The sequence below is a fragment of the Salmo salar genome, chromosome ssa10 (assembly GCF_905237065.1).
Source record: "Salmo salar chromosome ssa10, Ssal_v3.1, whole genome shotgun sequence".
In the NCBI taxonomy this organism is placed as follows: domain Eukaryota; kingdom Metazoa; phylum Chordata; class Actinopteri; order Salmoniformes; family Salmonidae; genus Salmo; species Salmo salar.
Genome location: NC_059451.1, coordinates 97,808,829 through 97,833,275, shown reverse-complemented (window position 1 = coordinate 97,833,275; position 24,447 = coordinate 97,808,829). Strand labels below are relative to the sequence as shown.

The 24,447-nt window shown below is 41.3% G+C and overlaps 1 protein-coding gene across 1 annotated transcript in view; it reads left to right on the top strand.

Moving 5' to 3' along the window:
- Positions 1–15,713, top strand: part of LOC106561308 (CD44 antigen) — a 39,952-nt gene extending 24,239 nt beyond the window's left edge. Inside the window, exons 5-8 of the mRNA XM_014125121.2 lie at positions 7,947–8,498; positions 12,108–12,197; positions 12,968–13,046; positions 13,502–15,713. Coding sequence (XP_013980596.1) covers positions 7,947–8,498; positions 12,108–12,197; positions 12,968–13,046; positions 13,502–13,715 — 935 coding nt within the window. The 3' untranslated portion in view covers positions 13,716–15,713. The remainder of the gene's footprint in view (positions 1–7,946; positions 8,499–12,107; positions 12,198–12,967; positions 13,047–13,501) is intronic.
- The last annotated feature ends 8,734 nt before the right edge of the window (positions 15,714–24,447 follow it).

The window sequence follows — 24,447 nt, the reverse complement described above, 5'->3', positions numbered from 1 at the left end:
GGGGTGTGATGGTGTGGGGATGCTTTGCTTGTGACAGTGTGAGTGATTTATTTAGAATTCAAGGCACACTTAACCAGTATGGCTACCACAGCATTCAGGCAATACTCCATCCCATCTGGTTTGGGCTTAGTGGGACTGTAATTCGTTTTTCAACGCGACAATGACCCAACACCTCCAGGCAGTGTAAGGGCTATTTCCAGGTGACGTTGATTGAGAGAATGCCAAGAGTGTGCAAAGCTGTCATCAAAGCACTCAAATCACTTACTTTTAAGAATCTAAAATATATTTTGATTTGTTTAACACTTTTTTGGTTACAACATGATTCCATATGTGTTATCTCATAGTTGTGATGTCTTTACTGTTATTCTACAATGTAGAAAATAGGACAGATAAAGAAAAACCCTTGAATGAGTAGTTGTGTCCAAAGTTTTGACTGGTGCTGTATATATATCAAATCAAAAACAAATTGTATTGTCACATGTGCCGAATACTACAGGTGTAGACCTTAACATGAAATGCTTACTTACAAGCCCTTAAACCCTTAACTAACAATGCAGTTTTAAGAATAATAAGAGTTAAGAAAAATATTAACTAAATAAACAAAAAATAAAAGAGCAACAATAAAATAACAATAACGATACTATATACAGGGGGTACCGGTACCGAGTCAATTTGAGGGGGAACAGGTTAGTCAAGTTAATTGAGGGAATCATTCAAGGGAATGATGAACAGAGTAAAGTACAGAGAGATCCTTGATGAAAACCTGCTCCAAAGCACTCAGGACCTCAGACTGGGGTGAAGGATCACCTTTCAACAGGACAACTACCCTAAGCACACAACCAAGACAATGCAGGAGTGGCTTTGGGACAAGTCTCTGAATGTCCTTGAGTGGCCCAGCCAGAGCCCGGACTCGAACCCGATCAAAAATCTCTGGAGAGACCTGAAAATAACTGTGCAGCTACACTCTCCATCCAACCTGACAGAGCTTGAGAGGATCTGCAGAGATGAATGTGAGAAACTCCCCAAATACAGATGTGCCAAGCTTGTACCGTCATACCCAAGAAAAGTCGAGGCTGTAATCACTGCCAAAGGTGCTTCAACAAAGTACTGAGTAAAGGGTCTGAATAATTACTGTATGTAAATGTGATATCTCCTTTTGCTCAGGAAGGAGGTGTGTTCTGTCTCCTAGAGTCTTGTAAACCATGTTGTAATCTGATAGTATTAGAAACCAAAAGCTATTATATTGCTATTAAAATATACAGTTGAAGTCAGAAGTTTACATACACTTAGGTTGGAGTCATTAAAACTCTTTTTTTCAACCACTTCACAAATTTCTTGTTAACAAACTATAGTTTTGGCAAGTCGGTTAGGACATCTACCTTGTGCATGACACAAGTAATATTTCCAGCAATTGTTTACAGACAGATTATTTCACTTATAATTCACTGTATCACAATTCCAGTGGGTCAGAAGTTTACATACACTAAGTTGACTGTGCCTTTAAACAGCTTGGAAAATTCCAGAAAATTATGTCATGGCTTTAGAAGCTTCTGATAGGCTAATTGACATCATTTGAGTCAATTGGAGGTGTACCTGTGGATGTATTTCAAGGCCTACCTTTAAACTCAGTGCTTGACATCATGGGAAAATCAAAAGAAATCAGCCAAGACCTCAGAAAAACAATTATAGACCTCCACAAGTCTCGTTCATCCTTTGGAGCAATTTCCAAACACATGAGGGTACCACGTTCATCTGTACAAACAATAGTATGCAAGTATAAACACCATGGGACTACGCAGCCGTCATACTGCTCAGGAAAGAGACGCATTCTGTCTCCTAGAGATGAACGTACTTTTGTGCGAAAAGTGCAAATCAATCCCAGAACAACAGCAAAGGACCTTGTGAAGATGCTGGAGGAAACAGGATCAAAAGTATCTTTATCCACAGTAAAACGATTCCTATATCGACATAACCTGAAAGGCCGCTCAGCAAGGAAGAAACCACTGCTCCAAAACCACCATAAATAAGCCAGACTACGGTTTCCAACTGCACATGGGGACAAAGATCGTTCTTTCTGGAGAAATGTCTTCTGCTCTGATGAAACAAAAATAGAACTGTTTGGTCATAATGACCATCGTTATGTTTGCGGAAAAAGGGGGAGGCTTGCAAGCTGAAGAACACCATCCCAACCGTGAAGCACGGGGTGGCAGCGTCATGTTGTGGGGAGTTTTGCTGCATGAATTACTGGTGCACTTCACAAAATAGATGGCTTCATGAGGAGGGAAAATGATGTGGATATATTGAAGCAACATCTCAAGACATCAGTCAGGAAGTTAAAACTTGGTTGCAAAAGGGTCTTCCTGACTCTGTTACTCCAGCTCTGTCAGGAGGAATGGGCCAAAATTCACCCCACTTATTGTGGGAAGCTTGTGGAAGGCTACCCAAAATGTTTGACCCAAGTTAAACAATTTAAAGAAAATGCTACCAAATCCTAATGTATGTAAACTTCTGACCCACTGGGAATGTGATGAAAGAAATGAAAGCTGAAAGAAAGGGAATTTTTACTAGGATTAAATGTCAAGAATTGTGAAAAACTGAGTTTAATTGTATTTGGCTAAAGTGTATGTAAACTTCTGTCTTCAACTGTATGTTGACTTGGTGACAGTTATAGTGAGGGAAAAAGGTATTTGATCCCCTGCTGATTTTGAACGTTTGCCCACTGACAAAGAAATGATCAGTCTATGATTTTAATGGTAGGTTTATTTAAACAGTGAGAGACAGAATAACAACAAAACAATCCAGAAAAACACATGTCAAAAATTGTATAAATTGTTTGCATTTTAATGAGGGAAATAAGTATTTGACCCCTCTGCAAAACATGACTTAGTACTTGGTGGCAAAAGCCTTGTTGGCAATCACAGAGGTCAGACGTTTCTTGTAGTTGGCCTCCAGGTTTGCACACATCTCAGGAGGGATTTTGTCCCACTCCTCTTTACAGATCTTCTCCAAGTCATTAAGGTTTCGAGGCTGACGTTTGGCAACTCGAACCTTCAGCTCCCTTCCACAGATTTTCTATGGGATTAAGGTCTGGAGACTGGCTAGGCCACTCCAGGACCTTAATGTGCTTCTTTTTGAGCCACTCCTTTGTTGCCTTGGCAGTGTGTTTTTGGTCATTGTCATGCTGGAATACCCATCCACGACCCATTTTCAATGCCCTGGCTGAGGGAAGGAGGTTCTCTACCAAGATTTGACGGTACATGGCCCTGTCCATCGTCTCTTTGATGTGGTGAAGTTGTCGTGTCCCCTTAGCAGAAAAACCCCCCCAAAGCATAATGTTTCCAACTCCATGTTTGACGGTGGGGATGGTGTTCTTGGTGTCATAGGCAGCATTCCTCCTCCTCCAAACACGGCGAGTTGAGTTGATGCCAAAGAGCTCCATTTTGGTCTCATCTGACCACAACACATTCACCCAGTTGTCCTCTGAATCATTCAGATGTTCATTGGCAAACTTCAGACGGGCATGTATATGTGCTTTCTTGAGCAGGGGGACCTTGCGGGCGCTGCAGGTTTTCAGTCCTTCACGGCGTAGTGTGTTACCAATTGTTTTCTTGGTGACTATGGTCCCAGCTGCCTTGAGATCATTGACAAGATCCTCCCGTGTAGTTCTGGGCTGATTCCTCACCATTCTCATGATCATTGCAACTCCACGAGGTGAGATCTTGCATGGAGCCCCAGGCCGAGGGAGATTGACAGTTCTTTTGTGTTTCTTCCATTTGCGAATAATCGCACCAACTGTTGTCACCTTCTCACCAAGCTGCTTGGCGATGGTCTTGTAGCCCATTCCAGCCTTGTGTAGGTCTCCAGTCTTGTCCCTGACATCCTTGGAGAGCTCTTTGGTCTTGGCCATGGTGGAGAGTTTGGAATCTGATTGATTGATTGATTCTGTGGACAGGTGTCTTTTATACAGGTAACAAACTGAGATTAGGAGCACTCCCTTTAAGAGTGTGCTCCTAATCTCAGCTCGTTACCTCTATAAAAGACACCTGGGAGCCAGAAATCTTTCTGATTGAGAGGGGGTCAAATACTTATTTCCCTCATTAAAATGCAAATCAATTTCTATCATTTCTGACATGCGTTTTCCTGGATTTTTTGTTGTTATTCTGTCTCTCACTGTTCAAATAAACCTACCATTAAAATTATAGACTGATCATTTCTTTGTTAGTGGGCAAACGTACAAAATCAGCAGGGGATCAAATACTTTTTCTCTCACTGTATGTTGTATGGGGAGGATGCTACCACACATGACAAGCCCACAAGGTAGGTGTTCACTACAATGAACCAACATAGCCTGACAATCATTGACAAGAAATGCCATAAACTTATTGGGGCTAAACATTAACTTTCCTTGATAGGCCCACTTCACCGTCAGTCCTTCCCTTAGGCAGTTACTAGAGACCATGGAACTGGACTTCCACATGTCAGGAGGCCATTCAACAGCCAAAATGCCATCTGGAAATTGCTGCCGTGCATTGTCCTCATATGTACCTATTTTGCTAACAACAATGGCTGGCCAGCCCATGTGGCACCTGAACTGGACTCACGTGAATCATGCATTGGTCTGGGGAAACTGCAGTAATCCCAACATCCATATTAGAATTGACTGTGGCTGGGGATTGACTGTGAGATAGTGGTCTTTGAGCACCATGTTTGACAAGCTCCACCTCCTCTGCAAACCTTTTACTGTCCATCAAAGCCGAGGGATCACCTTCAAATGTACACTACCATTCAAAAGTTTGGGATGCTGGCCTTTTAGGCAGAGTTCCTCTGTCCAGTGTCTGTGTTCTTTTGCCCATCTTAATCTTTTCTTTTTATTGGCCAGTCTGAAATATGGCTTTTTCTTTGCAACTCTGCCTAGTAAGTCAGCATCCTGGAGTCGCTTCTTTACTGTTGACGTCGAGACTGGTGTTTTGCGGGTACTATTTAATGAAGCTGCCAGTTGAGGACTTGTGAGGTGTCTGTTTCTCAAACTAGACACTCTAATGTACTTGTCCTCTTGCTCAGTTTTGCACCGGGGACTCCCACTCCTCTTTCTATTCTGGTTAGAGCCAGTTTGCTCTGTTCTGTGAAGGGAGTAGTGCACAGTGTTGTACCAGATCTTCAGTTTCTTGGCAATTTCTCACATGGAATAGCCTTAATTTCTCAGAACAAGAATAGACTGACGAGTTTCAGAAGAAACGTCTTTGTGTCTGGCCATTTTGAGCCTGTAATCGAACCCACAAATGCTGATGCTCCAGATACTCAACTAGTGTAAAGAAGGAGAGTTGTATTGCTTCTTTAATCAGAACAACAGTTTGCAACTGTGCTAACATAATTGCAAAAGGGTTTTCTAATGATCAGTTAGCCTTTTAAAATGATAAACTTGGATTAGCTAACACAACGTGCCATTGGAACACAGGAGTGATTATTGCTGATAATGTACGCCTATGTAGATATTCCATCTGCCGTTTCCAGCTACAATAGTCATTTACAACATTAACAATGTCTAGACTGTATTTCTGATCGATTTGATGTTATTTTAATATACAGAAAAATGTGCTTTTCTTTAAAAAACAAGGACATTTTTTACTGACCCCAAACTTTTGAATGGTAGTGTGTGGAGCTGTGCTATGTCCCTTACAACCAACACTTCTTTGTCATAGTCTATGACCTAGCTACACTTTGACTAACCTCTAAGTAACCTGAGGTCACCCTCATGTCACTCTCCACAACTCCTGCTGGGCTTGCCCCAGTCTGTAATCAATGCCAACCACCCACAGTTAATATCGGCCAAATTATAATCATACCTGACTTCCAAAGGAATATAAAAGAAATATGTGGAACGTGACCTGTAGGACCTTCGTGACCTGTAGGACCGAAATTTAAAAAAAACTCCTTCCAGAGGCCAACTATGCATTGGAAAGATCTAAAGGCAAGTCTGTTCGTGACAGCCCTTTCACAGACTGTCCTTCACAACCAGACAACCAACCATTCCACTACTGGAGTATCCCCAGCATCATTCAGGCTGAGATAATATTCCAGTTAGTCAAAGGGTCTCTTTGGTATGCAAGCAAACTGTAGAAATGGAAACTGATCACTCCACAACCCCAATACCCCTTCCAGTCACACAGGAAGGATACTACACTCGTCGCTGTAGCTTGCTCAGATTGACCAGTTAGCTGTGCAAGCTGGTCAGGCCTGAGAACTACAACCACCACTGGCTACTTTGTCTCCTTACCCATTGAAGGACACACTCAACCTTGCTTATGTGGCCCACCCCCTCCACCCATGCATTATTCTACACTGTTTGAGTTCAAGGGGTGTGTCAAAATATCTATCAATTTAACCACTTTTGCAGTTAAATTGTTTTAGTTAACCCAACTTCCTCCAGGGTCGCTGTTGATAATGGCAGAGCCTTGCTGTGATCGCCGAGGGTGTCTCAGGGGGAGTGGGATATGCAAAAAGCAAATTTACAATTCGCATATGCGTATTAATATACACGTGCACATATGTGAAATAGGACAAATATACTGTAATTTCCGGACTATTAAGCGCACCTGAATTTAAGCCGTACCCACTGAATTAAAACATTTTTTTTATTTTGAACATAAATAAGCCACACATGTCTATAAGCCGCAGGTGCCTACCGGTACATTGAAACAAATGAACTTTACACAGGCTTTAACGAAACACGGCTTGTAACAAAAATAAATAGTCTTTAACGAAACACGGCTTGTAACAAAAATAAATAGGCTTTAATGAAACACGGCTTGTAAAAAAAAATAAAAAATTGCAGTAAGCTTTAGTTGTCTTTTTGCACTGAGTCAATTCCTCACGCTGCTGTTTCCAACGTCTTATCATCGACTCATTAAGACCAAGCTCCCATGCAGCAGCTCTATTTCCTTTTCCAACAGCCAGATCAATCGCCTTCAACTCGAAAGCTGCATCATATGCATTTCTCCGTGTCTTTGCCATGATGAGGGTGACAAAATGACTACCGTAATCAGAATGATGGGAAGTTTGAGAGCGCTCGATTTAATCTAAACAGTAAACAAAAAAGTTGTTTGACCTTAACCCATTCGGCAATTTCATTGGTCTAATGAAAGCTTCATGCCGCCAAAAAACTGAGCCCGTCACAGAATGTGTTTTTTGGAGAAAAGAAAATTGAAAGCGGGAAAAATCCATATATTAGCCACGTCATTGTTTAAGCCGTGAGGTTCAAAGCCTGGGAAAAATGTTGCGGCTTATAGTCCGGAATTTACGGTACTGAAAACCACAGTCTTAATAATAAGGAGATAGATATGTATTGCTATCTCAACAGACATCTTTTATATGATATGATTTATTGGTAATTCGATCTTCCATGTTCTCATTTCCTACAGAAACAGTACAGTAAATGCATGTGGAAATGACTGTGTAACTCGTTGTAATGACCGGTAAACAGATCATTACACTCTGGTACACAACAGATGATGTCATAGGTTACATAATGGATGTCAAAAGATAGGCGTGAGATCGCTTATCACCGTGATGATATCCACTTGGAAACTTTCTGGCCAGGCAGTCTTGGCAGACACAAACAAAAGCTATCAATCACCTACCTGACAGGCCATTCATCTCCAGGTCAATTACAGGGCTGTCTCTCTAGTCTCCACAAGCTTCCTTCACTTCTCCATCCCTTTATGGTAATCACTGATCTATACAGTAGGTGATTGGACAGATGAAAGCATGTCTACCCCCATTGCTTTCACCAATCCAACCTTGACAGATTTTGGATAACCTCTTGGAATGAGAGGATGTGTTTTGTGAATAATAGTTTTATATAGTTATAATTTTATATAGTTATAGTTTTATAATAGTTTTAATATCAGAACTGGGCTCATGCATCTTTCTGGTCTGTTTTCCCACAGGTGAAGCCACAGAGCAGTCTAAGACAGTGGAGGTCCCAGAGGAGAAGACAGACATCCAGACATATTCCCCAGCAGTGGTGGAGGACCAGGACCAGGTACAGCCAGAGGCCACAGAGGCAACCCCAGAGGACAGAGCCAAGCCTGAGGACAGAACCAACACAGAGCCTGACACAGTGGACACCACCTCCGCACCTGAGAAACAGGGAGCCGAGAGCCCCACTGAGGTAGTTGAGAAAGTGGACCCGACCCAACCTGCATCCACTGAGGCTAGCCCAGAGGAACCAACATCAGGGGCTGAGGGTGAGGCCTCAGAGGGGGCAGCCACAGAGATCCCTGACAGGGAGGAAGAGCAGACTGAGGAGGATGAGACCCAGTCAGCCGGCCACACTGGGGTGCTGGCCACTGAGATGGAGGACACCACCGGGTCTGGGATGCTACCGACTGTCACTGAGGAGGGGGCCTCTTCTATTGCACCACCTGTTGGACAGCCAGGAGAACCACAGGGCTCAGCCAGCGAGGAGAATGTGCAGGAGGAGGAGGAGGGAGGAGGGGGTAAGGAATTACTCTGTTTGTTACATTCATAATATCACATACAGAATACTGTTTTTTGCTTTGCTTTGTCATTCAGTTTGTTATCATGAACAATTATAATGACAATGTATTTAATTTAAATAGCACACTTTAAAATACAAATACATCTCAAGTAAATCATATATCATGTCAGAACAGAGAAACAGAAGAGGTACAAAACAAGTGCCTGGCATTACCCTGCAACAATCATACTTTTCATATAGGATTTATGTGACAGGATGAATCAAAAGCTTTCCCTGAGCCTAAAAATAGCAGTTGTGATACTCAAGGGCAGGAAGTCCCCCAGTACATTGTGGTCCTAATGCAGATGCCAATCATTCTGCTGCTGCTGCAAAATGTTGAACCAGCAACCATTGTCCAGTCAGTGTGGTATATATAAATGTTTACATGAGGTGTTCCTCTTTACACCCCTGGTTACACCCCAGAGAGAGGAAATTGGTGGAATATGGTTAGGAAGCCTAACCTGAAGATACATTCTGTGTTTATCTCAAATAGCCTTTTTTGCTTCCACACAAAGATGTATTTAGCTATGTTTTTGTAAACAAAAATATAATCACCACCAAAAAAATGGACATCTCCATGATGAAACGTTTAATACTATGACATTCATCTATAATGACAGAAATAGTTTTAAAAGTTTTACAAAATGTTTAAAGATGTATCAACTGATGTGTTCATCTTCAGTCGTATCATTAATCAAAGCCATTTAATAACTGGCAGAGTCTAGCCAGAATCACGACAACACATATCTATATAACATCACTGCCCTCTGGCTATACTGTACTACTGTTACCAAGGCGACTCAAAAATCTGTGCTTTCAAGGTGATTCATTTAATCATATCAATCTCTAAATATACATCTCAGTGTTCATCATTCTCCACATTATCATGCAATCTCTAATACAGCCTTCTCTGACTGTAATAACTAGCACCATCTTTACCTGTTTTTATCTTTACATAAAAAGTGAGTATCCTTTACATTATCTTGAAAGTGCTAAGTCTGAGAACTCAGAGAAGGATTCTTGGAACAGATAGCCTACCATCCACACACAGCAAAGTTTGGTCCGACTCTGGGAAGTTAAAGAACTAACCTCGCCCCCTGGTGTTGGCGTGTGAAATAGATTGTGGATTAAAACTCCCATTTCCACTCTTGTTTGTAATGTAATATCCGTGTGCATTTAGAGTTATATAAGAAGACATCTGGCACTAGTTATAAAAACTTTATATACAAATATTCAAGCGCAAGGAATCATTTGCATAGTCAGCTCTGGTTGCTGAAAGAAGAATCTGTAAATGTAAATCTAAAAAACAAATGGTAAAGTTGTAGTTTGATGACACTTTCAAATAAAATAAGCACTCAGATTGACCACCATTCATGAAGAAATATTCCATGGAGGCTTGAAAGTTTGTCTTTCTCTGTGTGTCCTCTCCTCTGTGGAGTTTGTTTGAAGAAGGCTCCCCCTCTTGTGACCGGATGAGGGAGAGTGTGAAAGAGAGGAGAGAAAGAGAGGAGCACTAGTACACCACTGGCTGTGCCTCAGCATGACTCTTCCTCTCAACTCCCCATCTGTACTGGCTCAAATTCTCAATACAATAACTCTATATAAACAATCTCTGCATCCAGTGATTTAATGTAATACACAGACCCTTTTAATACAGTAGCTAATATTTGGGTTGAATGCTCCTATAGCGTATTCCTATGGGCCATCAACTTGTATTTTGAAGCACTGAATCATTCAGTCAAATCTATCTTAATACTGGTGTGTTTGTGCACTACTTTGCACCACTGAGATTCACATTAGTCTTGAATAGTGAATAGTGTAATCAAGAGGACCCCCAAGTTGTGTTATAATATAACAACTGCTGGCCCACAGTCTTTTATTATTCATTACATTATAATTGGATTCTTATTCATTAGATGTATTTCTGTATTTTGATCATTTAATGCAGGGGTGTCAAACTCATTCGACGGAGGGCAGAGTGTCTGCGGGTTTTTTTTTTTTCTTTCAGTTAAGACCTACTGTAAACAACCAGGTGAGGGGAGTTCCTTACTAATTAGCGACCATAATTCATAAATTAAGTACAGGGGTGAGCGAAAACCTGCAGACGCTCGGCCCTCCTTGGAATGAGTTTGACACCTGTGATCCAATGAGACAGTTTAGAAGTAGAGGGGGAGACAAGGAGAGATATGACAGGAGACACAGTAGGAAGTGTGGACGTAGGGATAGGACAGGAGACACAGTAGGAAGTGTGGACGTAGGGATACGACAGGAGACACAGTAGGAAGTGTGGACGTAGGGATACGACAGGAGACACAGTAGGAAGTGTGGACGTAGGGATAGGAGAGGAGACACAGTAGGAAGTGTGGACGTAGGGATACGACAGGAGACACAGTAGGAAGTGTGGACGTGGGGATACGACAGGAGACACAGTAGGAAGTGTGGACGTAGGGATACGACAGGAGACACAGTAGGAAGTGTGGACGTGGGGATAGGACAGGAGACACAGTAGGAAGTGTGGACGTAGGGATACGACAGGAGACACAGTAGGAAGTGTGGACGTGGGGATAGGACAGGAGACACAGTAGGAAGTGTGGACTTAGGGATACGACAGGAGACACAGTAGGAAGTGTGGACGTGGGGATAGGACAGGAGACACAGTAGGAAGTGTGGGCATTTAGGGATAGGACAGGAAACACAGTAGGAAGTGTGGATGTAGGGATAGGACAGGAGACACAGTAGGAAGTGTGGCATGTAGGGATAGGACAGGAAACACAGTAGGAAGTGTGGATGTAGGGATAGGACAGGAGACACAGTAGGAAGTGTGGATGTAGGGATAGGACAGGAGACAGTAGGAAGTGTGGACGTAGGGATAGGACAGGAGACACAGTCGGAAGTGTGGATGTAGGGATCGATCTGGTAGAGGATGTATTGCTATGGGGGTAATGACACCCCAAAATGTGCACTACTTTCCACCAGAGCCCTGTGTGAGAAATAGGGTGGCATTGATTTACCCTATGAGATAATAATCAGATAAACTGTTCTGTTCTGTGCTAAGGTTGTGGGGAGTTTACCATATTGTTCTCATTATAACACTTGGCACAATGTCACTTTAAAAACAACAATAACTCAACAATTACTTTGCAATGAAATGTTGGCATTCGCTCTCAGGTGCCAACTCTGCCCCAACGAGAGACAGTTCCACATTCCTTAGTAGGTTCAGTTCATTCCACAGCTATAACATCAGCCCTGTTGTAGCACATGATTCCTGGTCATCACATAATAGTGTTCTACATCATCACATGATATTGCACTAAATCACAGTCTGTCAGTGCTCATACCCAGGCCGTCTGTCTGATTGACAAGATGGACACAGGTCTTCATCACACTTCAGTGTGAAAACCAAGCACTATTATTGGGGTCTACTGCGCTCTCTCCAGGGGCTCTGTGTGTGTTACATGGGTGGACGTGTATGGCATCTGATGACACCAGTTGACATCTATGTGTAATTCATTTGTGAGGCATCAGAGATGTTTGTTTAACACTGCATCTCATTGTTCTCCCCATGTAGTCCCAGATCAGCCCATTCCCAGGGGGAGGATGAATCCAGGTGAGGGAGTAGCCCCTACTCCAGCCGGGCAGGAGAATAGTAGCACACCTGGTGAGTGGCCCACTACCCCTAATATCTCTACCAGTAGTATTAATACTATTGTTGTACATGCCATGAGTGATTAGTTGAATAATGGCCATGTAATTACAATGTATTATATGGTTTAATGCGGTGATTCTCAATTGGTGGGTCGTAAACCAAATTTGGGTCGCAGGAGGTTTTGTGTGGGTCGTGGGTGTCTGAGTTTTTTTATGAAAAGAAAACCCAGTCTGAACTTGAAATGACTTAAACCAGGTAGAATGTGTGTAGAAATGATAATGAACTTACATGTTTAAACAATTTATCTTCAATCACAGTATTTTCAGTATAGCGCTATTAGCACCGTTATGGTTGAATGTGTGGTCTTAAATCAGTGAGTTTATTAACAGTCAACATCAAGAATATGGCCAAAATGTAGTTATTGACAATGAAAGAGGTGGGAATGTTGTTCCCTTGTCATACAGTTGGTACATTTAATATCAATATAGCATTACAAATATTTTTCCAGATTGTATTTTGCCGATTCTTTTTTAGCAATGCGAATATTGGGTCATGACTGAGACCACCTGGTTTAATTTGGGTCTCTAGGCAAAGCCAGTTGAGAACCACTGGTTTAATGGATTCATAAAGTATTAATAATTGAGCAAACAATTGAATTTATATAGCACTTTTCAAAGCACTTTGCATTGTAAAGGGGCATATGCTACACCTCCAAGTGAGAAACATTATAGACATGAATTATTAATATTATTCAACCTTTCTCATTTCTTTCCTCTGTGCAGATTGGCTGATCATTGTGGGAGTGGTTGTGGCAGTGGGCGCTATTCTCCTCGTGTGTGCTGCTGTGGCCAAGCGGAAGAGGTAGGTCTCATTTCACCAATTGGAATTCTGAACGAAAATGAACTGTGTACATTACTCCTTCTCTCTGTCTGTTAGCTGGTGGCAGTATTCTAATGTGTTCACTGCTCCCTTTCTCTGTCTGTTAGCTGATGACAGTATCCTAATGTGTTCACTGCTCCCTTTCTCTGTCTGTTAGCTGGTGACAGTATCCTAATGCTAATGTGTTCACTGCTCCCTCTCTCTGTCTGTTAGCTGGTGACAGTATTCTAACGTGTTCACTGCTCCCTCTCTCTGTCTGATAGCTGGTGACAGTATCCTAATGTGTTCACTGCTCCCTCTCTCTGTCTGTTAGCTGGTGTCAGTATCCTATTGTGTTGACTTCTCTCTCTCTCTCTCTCTCTCTCTCTCTCTCTCTCTCTCTCTCTCTCTCTCTCTCTCTCTCTGTCTCTGTCTCTGTCTCTGTCTCTGTCTGTTAGCTGGTGCGGTCAGCAGCAGACCCTGATGATCACCAACAAGGATGGTAGTGACGGGAATGGGGCGGCGGTGTCCGTGGCTAGCTCCCGGGCCCAGGAGAGAGAGCAGGAGATGGTGACCCTGATGAACAAAGAGAAGATCCAGGAAAACTGCAACACAGAGGAGTTCACCGTTATCACACTGGATGAGTCCCCAGAGAAAGGACAGCTGGCATGAGAGAGGAGAGGAGAGGAGGAGGACAAGGAGGAGAAGAGAGAGGGTTACAGAAGAATAGATAAAGATGAGTAGCTACGAGGGTGCTGATACTGGGGCAGGACTAGAGAAGGTCTGACTGGGGGTGGAGATGGACACTTTGGCCTGCTACCAAGCAGACAGACACATTGAACATGCCAGCTGGGGTTGGGTGGGGGATTTGTAAATGTAAGGGATGGTTAATACTCTATTGATTCTGGTGTTGTATTCTGGGGAGAATGGCTGGTTTGTCCCACCTTGTTACTAAGGTCCAACATCGGAAACTGGCCCTGTCCTTTGCCTGTCTCTCAGTGTGTGTGTGTGTGTGTGTGTGTGTGTGTGTGTGTGTGTGTGTGTGTGTGTGTGTGTGCGAGGTGTGTGTGTGTGTGTTTGTGTATGCACAGTATGTACCGTATGTCAGTGTGGGTGTGAGTTTTTAAAGGTGGGGGGTGGGGGTCTTGGTTTGCCCACCAAGACCAGTAGGAGGTTGAGGTTTAGGTTGAGGGGAAGGACATTGTTGATAGTGTGTCACTTAAAGCTTTTGAGGCATTGAGTTGGAAAAACAGGCGCGCAGAAATGTGAAAACGAAACAGACGTCGTCAAGTCATTTGGCTGGATGTTCATGGGATTAATATTGTTTATTATGGATGGTTAAATGTGGGACATTGTGGCCCACTGATGTCTATGCTCTTTATCATTCCCCTGTTTTCTTTCAATATTACCCTTCTGTATATTTCAATTGTTTCATGTGGATTGGGATTTTGTTTTTTACAAGAAAACACAACGAGATGCTAGTATTTTAATTTATGCGGTTTTGATTTTTCTTTCTATTTTTGTTTCTGTATATAATGTACACGTATTTTCCAAATGCCTTAGCAACAGTTGTCATTCATCTTTTTGGCATGCAATGCCCTTTAATGAGTAAATAAAAGCTGTCATATTTCAGAATTATTTAATCAAATTCAGAACCTATGGTCTTCAATTGTGATAGAACGTTTGCAATAGTCAGAGTAGATATTGTATGAATCAACTTCCTGTATAGTATTCAAGACTGTGCATTTTAAATACCTTTTTTTTATGATGTCTATTAACATGGTCTGTATAAATAATACATTCATGTTGAGTAGCGCACAGGATTGTATGGAATATCAACAGCTTTCGGAGAATAGAAGCAATGGTCAGATGTGGATGTTGGAGTACACGTATCACATGTACTTACCATATAAGTCACCTCATGCTATATTGACAAAAATGTGCCGTTTACATTGACCTAGCATTGTGTAGTAATGCATTACACTGTGATGGAACCTAATAACTGTTGTTAACGGCCAACATGAAAATCAATGTACAATCCTGAGGAGTGACTGTGTCCCTCACTGACAAAATAATTGATCTGGCTGGACACACTGACAACAACACATGATCTTGACACAGATATTACAGTAATGGGCAGAACAGTAGAACTCCAAGCACAACCCTGGATTCTACTTCTCTGGGCTCCTTTGTAACAAAGCAGCAGAGGCCATCATATTTCTGTGGCTCTCCCTGTTATGTGCACCAGAGAGAGGAAGGTTGATTAATTCTGGCTTGGAGCTCTGTGTCTCCATACTGATCCAGGTCCCAATGTGCCCATTGCTCCACACCTCCATGTGATTACGTAATCATCTTTATGCTGTCTCTTTCTTTCATAGGCAAATCACTTTTATGTGTGATTGTCTGTGGATATTATGAATCCTCCCATGTCAGTTTGAGAGTACATTTGTCATGCCTTTTGAATAAGCGGCATGACAAATGTGTGTCCCAGCTTTTTTGTGTGGCTTTTTGCCTCTGTTTTTGTTCCTCTCTGATCTTGCTCTCATTTGATTCACTTTGAGGAAAATTTGAAAATGTATTAGGGTAGGAGTGTGTAATGATGAATTAATTAAACATTGTTAATGAGAAAATATGTGTAGTCATGGATGAAATAAATGTGTATAGAGGAAATGTTTGATTGTGGTGTTCATTCAGCGGGCAGGAGGGAGGGAGGGAATGGAGAGAAAAGGGGTTGCTCGGGAGAAGGAGAAAGTATGGTTGCCATGGTATCCCAGTCATGATGCAAGAGTATGTTTTTACCCAGGCAAGACAGAGAGACAGTAAGACAAAGACAGCCATTTTGAAGGCTGGAAAGGCCATGTTCTTGTACGTGTCTGTGATTACATCTTGAAAGGTTAAACCAGTCTCATATAGCTACTTCAGCTAAATCAACTAATATTCTAAAATAGTATCAGTGCCTTGAGAAATGATTAACAACCTTTGACTATTCCACGTTTTGTTGTGTTACAAATGTGGGGTTAAAATTGACTGAATTGTCAAAGATCTACACAAAATACTTTGTCAAAGTGGAAGAAACATTTTATATTTTAATCTATTAATGGAAAATAAAACACAAATATATGTTGATTAGATATGTATTCAACCCCCTGAGTCAATACATGTTAGAATCACCTTTGGCAGCAATTACAGCTTTGAGTCTTTCGGGGTAAGTCTTTAAGAGCTTTACACGCCTGGATGGAACAAATATTTGCCCATTATTCTTTTTAAAAAATCATCAAGCTCTATCAAATTGATTGTTGATCATTGCTGGACAGACATTTTCAAGTCCTGCCATAGATTTTCAAGCCGATTTAAATCTAAACTGTAACTATACCACTCAGGAACATTCAATGTCGTCTAGGTAAGCAACTACAGGGTAGATTTGCCCTCACGTTTTAGGTTATTGTTGAAAAGCAGACTGAATCAGATTTTCTTCTAGGATTTTGCCTGTGCTTAGCTATATTCCATTTATTTTAGTTGTAAAAGAACTCCCTAGGCCTTGCCGATGACAAGCATACCCATAACAGGATGCACTCACCACCATTCTTGAAAATGTGAAGAGTGATACTCAGTGATATGTCATGTTGGATTTGCCCCAAACATAACAGTTTGTGTTCAGGAAAAAAAGTTAATTTCTTTTACACATTTTTTGCAGTATTGCTTTAGTGCCTTATTACAAACATGTATTCTGTACAGGCTTCCTTCTTTTCACTTTGTCATTTATGTTGTTGATCCATCCTCAGTTAATTCTTATCTCAGCCATTAAACTCTGTAACTGTTTTGAGCTCATGGTGAAATCACTGAGCGGTTTCCTTCCTCTCTGGCAGATGATTTAGGAAGGGTGTCTGTATCTTTGTAATGACTTGGTGTATTGATATACTGTACCATCCAAAGTGTAAAATTAATAACTGCACCATGTTGAAGGGGATATTCAATGTCTGCTTTTTTTACACATCTACCAATACGTGCCTTTCTTTGCGAACCAAAGGAAAACCTTACTGGTTTTTGTACTTGAACCTGTGCTTGAAAAACACTGCTCGACTTAGGAACCTTACAGATAATTGTATGTGTGGGGTACAGATATGGGGTAGTCATTTAAAAAGCATGTCAAACATTAGGGTGGCTTGGGGTGAAATGTCCCCCAGGGTTAAACCACATTGTCACCAATATTTTTGTTTTAACAGTTTCCCTGGATGCCAGTAGTCTTGCTCGATTCAGTGTCATCTGTCTCATCTCAACTTTTGAAGTAACTCCAGCAAAATATGTTTTAAGATACATTGACGTAATATTTTGTCTTTTAGCAAAAGTTACAGTATATATGCATAATCTAATGAAGTTCGATCTATACTTATTGACTCAAGACATTTCAGCTTTTAATTTTGAATTTGTTTGTAAATATTTCTAAAAACATAATTCCACTTTGACATTATTGGGTATTGCGTGTAGATCAGCGACACAAATCGATTTTAAACACAACACAACAAATTGTGGAAAAAGTAAAGGGGTGTGAATACTTTCTGAAGGCACGTAGGTACCGTAATTTCCGGACTATTAAGCGCACCTGAATATAAGCCGCACCCACTGAATTAAAAAATGTTTTTTATTTTGAACATAAATAAGCCGCACATGTCTATAAGCCGCAGGTGCCTACCGGTACATTGAAACAAATTAACTTTACACAGGCTTTAATGAAACACGGCTTGTAACAAAAATAAATAGGCTTTAACGAAACACGGCTTGTAACAAAAATAAATAGGCTTTAACGAAACACGGCTTGTAAAAACAAAAATTAGCAGTAAGCTTTAGTTGTCTTTTTGCACTGAGTCAATTCCTCACGCTGCTGTTTCCAACGTCTTATCATCGACTCATTAAGACCAAGCTCCCATGCAGCAGCTCTATTTCCTTTTCCAACAGCCAGATCAATCGCCTTCAACTTGAAAGCTGCATCATATGCATTTTTCCGTGTCTTTGCCATGATGAGGGTGACAAAATGACTACCATAATCAGAATGATGGGAAGTTTGAGAGCGCTCGATTTAATCTAAACAGTAAACAAAAAAGTTGTTTGACCTTAACCCGTTCGGCAATTTCATTGGTCTATTGAAAGCTTCATGCCGCCAAAAAACTGAGCCCGTCACAGAATGTTTTTTGGAGAAAAAAAATTGAAAGCGGGAAAAATCCATATATTAGCCACGTCATTGTTTAAGCAGCGAGGTTCAAAGCCTGGGAAAAAAGTTGCGGCTTATAGTCCAGAATTTACTGTATATTTTGGTAACACTTTACAGTTGACATTACATGTCATGACACCTATTATAACTAGCTTCATGGAATGTCTTACTGTATGTACCTGTTGTAAGGTTTGTTGAATGCCTTAAGTGCGGCTCCAGTAAACTGTTTCATTGTTTCTTATAAAAGAGGGAACTACTGCATCCTGATGTTAGATGTCCATACACAAGCCTAGCCCTCAATTTTCTGTGAAAGTTTTATAACTCCTGAGATCACCTTGTCAGAAGAACCTCACCTTACAAGAAAGAAAGATGAAAGTACGTTTGCTTTTTGATTTTATTCTTAGTCAGAATGACAGTGATATGCTGTGTTTAAATCTTCTCCTTCTGTAGGCTATAATACTGCTACGATCATCATAAATAAAACAGTGTTCTTTTTCTATAATTTAAGGATGGGGTGTATGAGACTTCCTGCAAGCGCTGCTCCTTATTTTAGCATACTTCACTGTCCCTTTGTGAAAATCAGGACGTTGGACTGGTTTCTGGTACTCCAGAAGCTTCTCTTCCATTTCCTTACTCTTATCCTCTGCAGAAAAGAAATATTAACAAGAATGACAACTATGCTGAAGCTTTATTATCTTCTGTGCACGATTATTACCTGTGATTAATCAACATTTGCATTTGTCATACTTGCTGTCATTTACTGGTGACATAAACTACAGGATATTTAGCTCTTTAGAATAGACAGTCCATGCCTGAGCAAAAGAAGGAACATTCTTGGTGCCATACTAACCAAAGTGCTGATATAAATAGTAATGCGCTGTAGATCTGGATCTACAGACTGAGCTCCTCTTGGTCTCCTCACAGCATGTGTATCTACCATCCTGGTAACTCTTTTCGTGGTTGATAATGGTCTCAAACTCATGCTCCAGACAGTTGGCATTGACCTGGGCCACCTCCTCTCGAAAGTGTCCCTTGCTGTCCTCGTCTATAATGCAATGGAAACCTCCCAGCAATGTTCCATAGAGCTCAAGGATTTCCACAGCAAGGAGATCATTGGTGATGTCCTCTGTTCCCAGCAGGTGGGACACCGCGTGGATGAGGGTGCCTGGTTTAGAATCCTGGCACAGGTCATCTGGTGCTGACCAGAATTCCTTGCACAATAGACCAAGTTGTACCCGTCTTCGGGACAGACGTAGGCAAAGGTCTCACTCTCCCCAGGGTCTGAGTCCTCTCTGAAGCTCATCTCCTTCATCATCTGCAGAAGGTCCCTGAGGAGCGTCTCCGTTGGGATGCAGCAGAAATGGTAGGAGTCCAAGGGCTCTGACCAGCTGTAGCCAAAGCTGACTGGAAAGCCATAGAAGCGCTGCTCCAAAGCATCCTCCAGTATCTCGTTGGTTGTCCTCCTAGCCTGCTCAGAAACCACCAACTTCTCTCCACTCTGCTCTGTGATGTAGGAAGACTTCTGCAGGGCAGAGAATACTAACATTTCTGCCATGGTGTTAACCTCTATGGGCTAGGTGGCACGTCACCGTCCCACTCAATTCAACAGCCAGTGGAACAGCGTGGCGCGAAATACAAAAACCTCAAAAATGCAGTAATTTCAATTTTTCAAACATACGACTATTTTACACCATTTTAACCTCTCTTGGGCTAGGTGGCACCAAATCGTCCCACCTACGTAACAGCCAGTTGAATCCTGTGGCGCGATTTTCAAATACCTTAGAAATGCTATTACTTCAATTTCTCAAACATATGACTATTTTACAGCTATTTAAAGACAAGACTCTCGTTAACCTGTTATGGCTAGGGGGCAGTATTTTCACGGCTGGATAAAAAATGTACCCGATTTAATCTGGTTACTACTCCTGCCCAGTAACTAGAATATGCATATAATTATTGGCTTTGGATAGAAAACACTCCAAAGTTTCTAAAACTGTTTGAATGGTGTCTGTGAGTATAACAGAACTCAAATGGCAGGTCAAAACCTGAGAGATTCCTTTACAGGAAGTGGCCTGTCTGACCATTTCTTGAACTTCTTTGCCATCTCTATCTTTTACAAAGGATCTCTGCTCTAACGTGACACTTCCTACGTCTTCCATGGGCGCTCAGAGCCCGGGAAAAAACAGAATGTCGTCATCGCAGCCCCAGGCTGAAACACATTATCGCCTTTCTCAAGTGGCCGATCAAGGGACTGTGGGCTTAGGCGCGTGCCCTGGCCGCCCCCGTCTTTGTGATTTTTCCTCTGTTTGCCGAAAAGGAGATTCCCGGTCGGAATATTATCGCTTTTTACGAGATAAATTGCATAAAAATTGATTTTAAACAGCGGTTGACATGCTTCGAAGTACGGTAATGGAATATTTAGAATTTTTTTGTCACGAATTGCGCCATGCGCACGACCCTGATTTACCATTTCGGATAGTGTCTGGGACGCACGAACAAAACGCCGCTATTCGGATATAACGATGGATTATTTTGGACCAAACCAACATTTGTTATTGAAGTAGCAGTCCTGGGAGTGCATTCTGACGAAGACAACAAAAGGTAATCAAACTTTTATAATAGTAAATCTGATTTTGGTGAAGGCTAAACTTGCCGGGTGTCTAAATAGCTAGCCCGTGATGGCTGGGCTATGTACTTAGAATATTGCAAAATGTGCTTTCACCAAAAGCTATTTTAAAATCGGACATATCAAGTGCCTAGAGGAGTTCTGTATCTATAATTCTTAAAATAATTGTTATGCTTTTTGGGAACGTTTATCGTGAGTAATTTAGTAAATTGTTAGCAAATTCCCCGGAAGTTTGCGGGGGTATGCTAGTTCTGAACGTCACATGCTAATGTAAAAGCTGGTTTTTGATATAAATATGAACTTGATTGAACAAAACATGCATGTATTGTATAACATAATGTCCTAGGTGTGTCATCTGATGAAGATCATCAAAGGTTAGTGCTGCATTTAGCTGTCTTCTGGGTTTTTGTGACATTATATGCTAGCTTGAAAAATGGGTGTCTGATTATTTCTGGCTTGGTACTCTGCTGACATAATCTTATGTTTTGCTTTCGCTGTAAAGCCTTTTTGAAATCGGACGTTTCTGCGTTTCGGTAAATAGAGGAAAAAAAGAAAGACGGGGCGACCAGTGCACGGCCTAAGCCCACTGTCCCCTGATCAGCCACTTGACAAAGGCGATAATGTGTTTCAGCCTGGGGCTGGAATGACGACATTTCCCGGGCTCTGAGAGCCTATGGGAGCCGTGGGAAGTGTCACGTTACCGCAGAGATCCTTTGTTTTGGAAAGAGATGTCAAAGAAAGCCAATAAATGGTCAGACAGGCCACTTCCTGTAAAGGAATCTCTCAGGTTTTTGCCTGCCATATGAGTTCTGTTATACTCACAGACACCATTCAAACAGTTTTAGAAACTTTAGGGTGTTTTCTATCCATATCTAATAAGTATATGCATATTCTAGTTACTGGGTAGGAGTAGTAACCAGATTAAATCGGGTACATTTTTTATCCGGCCGTGTAAATACTGCCCCCTAGCCCTAAGAGGTTAAAGATAAGACTCTCGTTAATCTAACCACGTTGTCCGATTTCAAAAAGGCTTTACAGCAAAAGCAAAACATTAGATTATGTTAGGAGAGTACATAGCCCAAAATAATCACACAGCCATTTTCCAAGCAAGCATATATGTCACAGAAACCCAAAACACAGCTAAATAAAGCACTAACCTTTGATGATCTTCATCAGATGACACTCTTAGGACATTATGTTATACAATACATGCATGATTTGTTCAATCAAGTTCATATTTATATCAAAAAACAGCTTTTTACATTGGCATGTGATGTTCAGAAAATGTATCCCCACCGAAAACTTCCGGTGAATTTACTAAATTACTCATCATAAACGTTGACAAAATACATAACAATTGTTTTAAGAATTATAGATAGAGAACTCCTTTATGCAATCGCTATGTCAGATTTTAAAATAGCTTTTCGGCGAAAGCACATTTTGCAATATTCTGAGTACATAGCTCGGCCATCATGGCTAGCTATTTTTGACACCTGCCAACTTCGGGGCACACTAAACTCAGAATTAGTATTAGAAAAATGGTATTACCTTTGCTGATCTTCGTCAGAATGCACCCACAGGACTGCTACTTCCACAAGAAATGTTGTTTTTGTTCCAAATAATCCATAGTTGTGTCCAAATACCTCCGTTTTGTTCGTGTGTTCAAGGTTACCAAAGGGTAACGCGCGATCGCATTTCGAGACAATTTTTTTAAATGTTCCATTACCGTACTTAGAAGCATGTCAAACTCTGTTTAAAATCAATTTTTATGGTATTTTTCTCGTAAAATAGCGATAATATTCCAACCGGACAATAGTGTATTCATTCAAAGAGGAAAAGAAAAACAGCATGGTCTCGTGAATGCGCATATCCAATCTCTTAGTCACCAGGCAGACCACTGAGAAACTGAGCTACCATACTCTGCCCATAGACAGGAGACGCCTCAATCCGCTTTCTGAAGGCTTTAGAGAGCCAATGGAAGCCTTAGAAAGTGCTACGTAACTGCAGAGATACTGTTGTTTCGAAAGGGACTAGAAAGAAGAACTTCAAATTCTCAGACAGGCCACTCCCTGCTTGGAATTTTCTCAGGTTTTTGCCTGCCATATGAATTCTGTTATACTCACAGACACCATTCAAACAGTTTTAGAAACTTCAGAGTGTTTTCTACCCAAATCTACTAATAATATGCATATTCTCGTTTCTGGGCAAGAGTAGTAACCAGTTTAAATCGGGTACGTTTTTTTTATCCGGCCGTGAAAATACTGCCCCCTAGCCCAGACAGGTTAATATTAAAGTACAGCTTGTCTGTAAGTCTGAACTATCCTGCTCAGGTTTACCAGGTTCTGTCTATCCTATCTTTCAACTCCTCATTTATGATCAGCCTTTTATACACACACATACTTTCCCTTTAGGGAAGTTGTGAGACGTAAGCAAAAGCGAAAGTACACATGGCTGGATTTCCCTTCATGTTGTGCAACACACACATACCAACAGTACACAAGAGTAAGGATTTTCTCTAAGTAGTTTGGAATCTGATCATTTGGTTCTCACCTGAAATCTGTAATTCCTTCATCACATGCTTTAAACTATAAGTATTATGTGTGTCATGATATTGGTTTGTCTTCTGTTGTTTGCACTGCAATTTTATGGTTAAGCAATAACACCCGAGGAGGTGTGGTATTTGGTCTATATACCACATCTAAGGGCTGTTCTTCTGCACGACGCAACGCGGTGTGCCTGGACACAGCCCTTAGCTGTGGTATATTGGCCATATATCACAAACCCGAGGTACCTTATTGCTATTATAAACTGTTTACCAACGGAATTAGAGCAGTAAAAATAGGTCTACCAAAATGTACTATTGTGTACCTTAGTAGCGCTTCCCTTCCTCTTCTTTCTACCATTAAAAATAAGTGTTTTGTCATACCCATGGAATACGGTCTGATATACCACGGCTGTCAGCCAATCAGCATTCAATGCTCGAACCACCCAGTTTATAATTAATTTTAATATGGTGCATGTGTGAGGCAGGTGTGTCCTGTCCTTACAGAAAAGTGTCTGGATCTCTTTACACCAGGTGTGCTCATCTATTTTTCAGTTGGTATTGTTATTCATCTGTATTTCCTTTTCTGTTACTCCTCCATTTTGTGTGTTTGGTGTCCAGTTTGTGATAGAAATGCAGAGTAATACAGTACTGTACATGAAGTAAATGTGTCCATACAATTTATCAATTTTCATCAATATAATATGAATTAATCACCTTTGTTATGCTGGTGTTAGGTTTTGTTCCCCCTGTCAATCTATTTCTCTCTATTTTGCTGTCTATTTCTCTCTCTCTGAGATGTGGGGAAAGGGCACATAATTACTGAGGTTTAATTGGAGAAGCAACACAGAGACAGGGGTCCAATAGAGCCAAAGCAAAAGGCTGCAGTGAATTATTCATAATGTGTGTGTGTGTGTGTGTGTGTGTGTGTGTGTGTGTGTGTGTGTGTGTGTGTGTGTGTGTGTGTGTGTGTGTGTGTGTGTGTGTGTGTGTGTGTGTGTGTGTGTGTGTGTGTGTGTGTGTGTGTGTG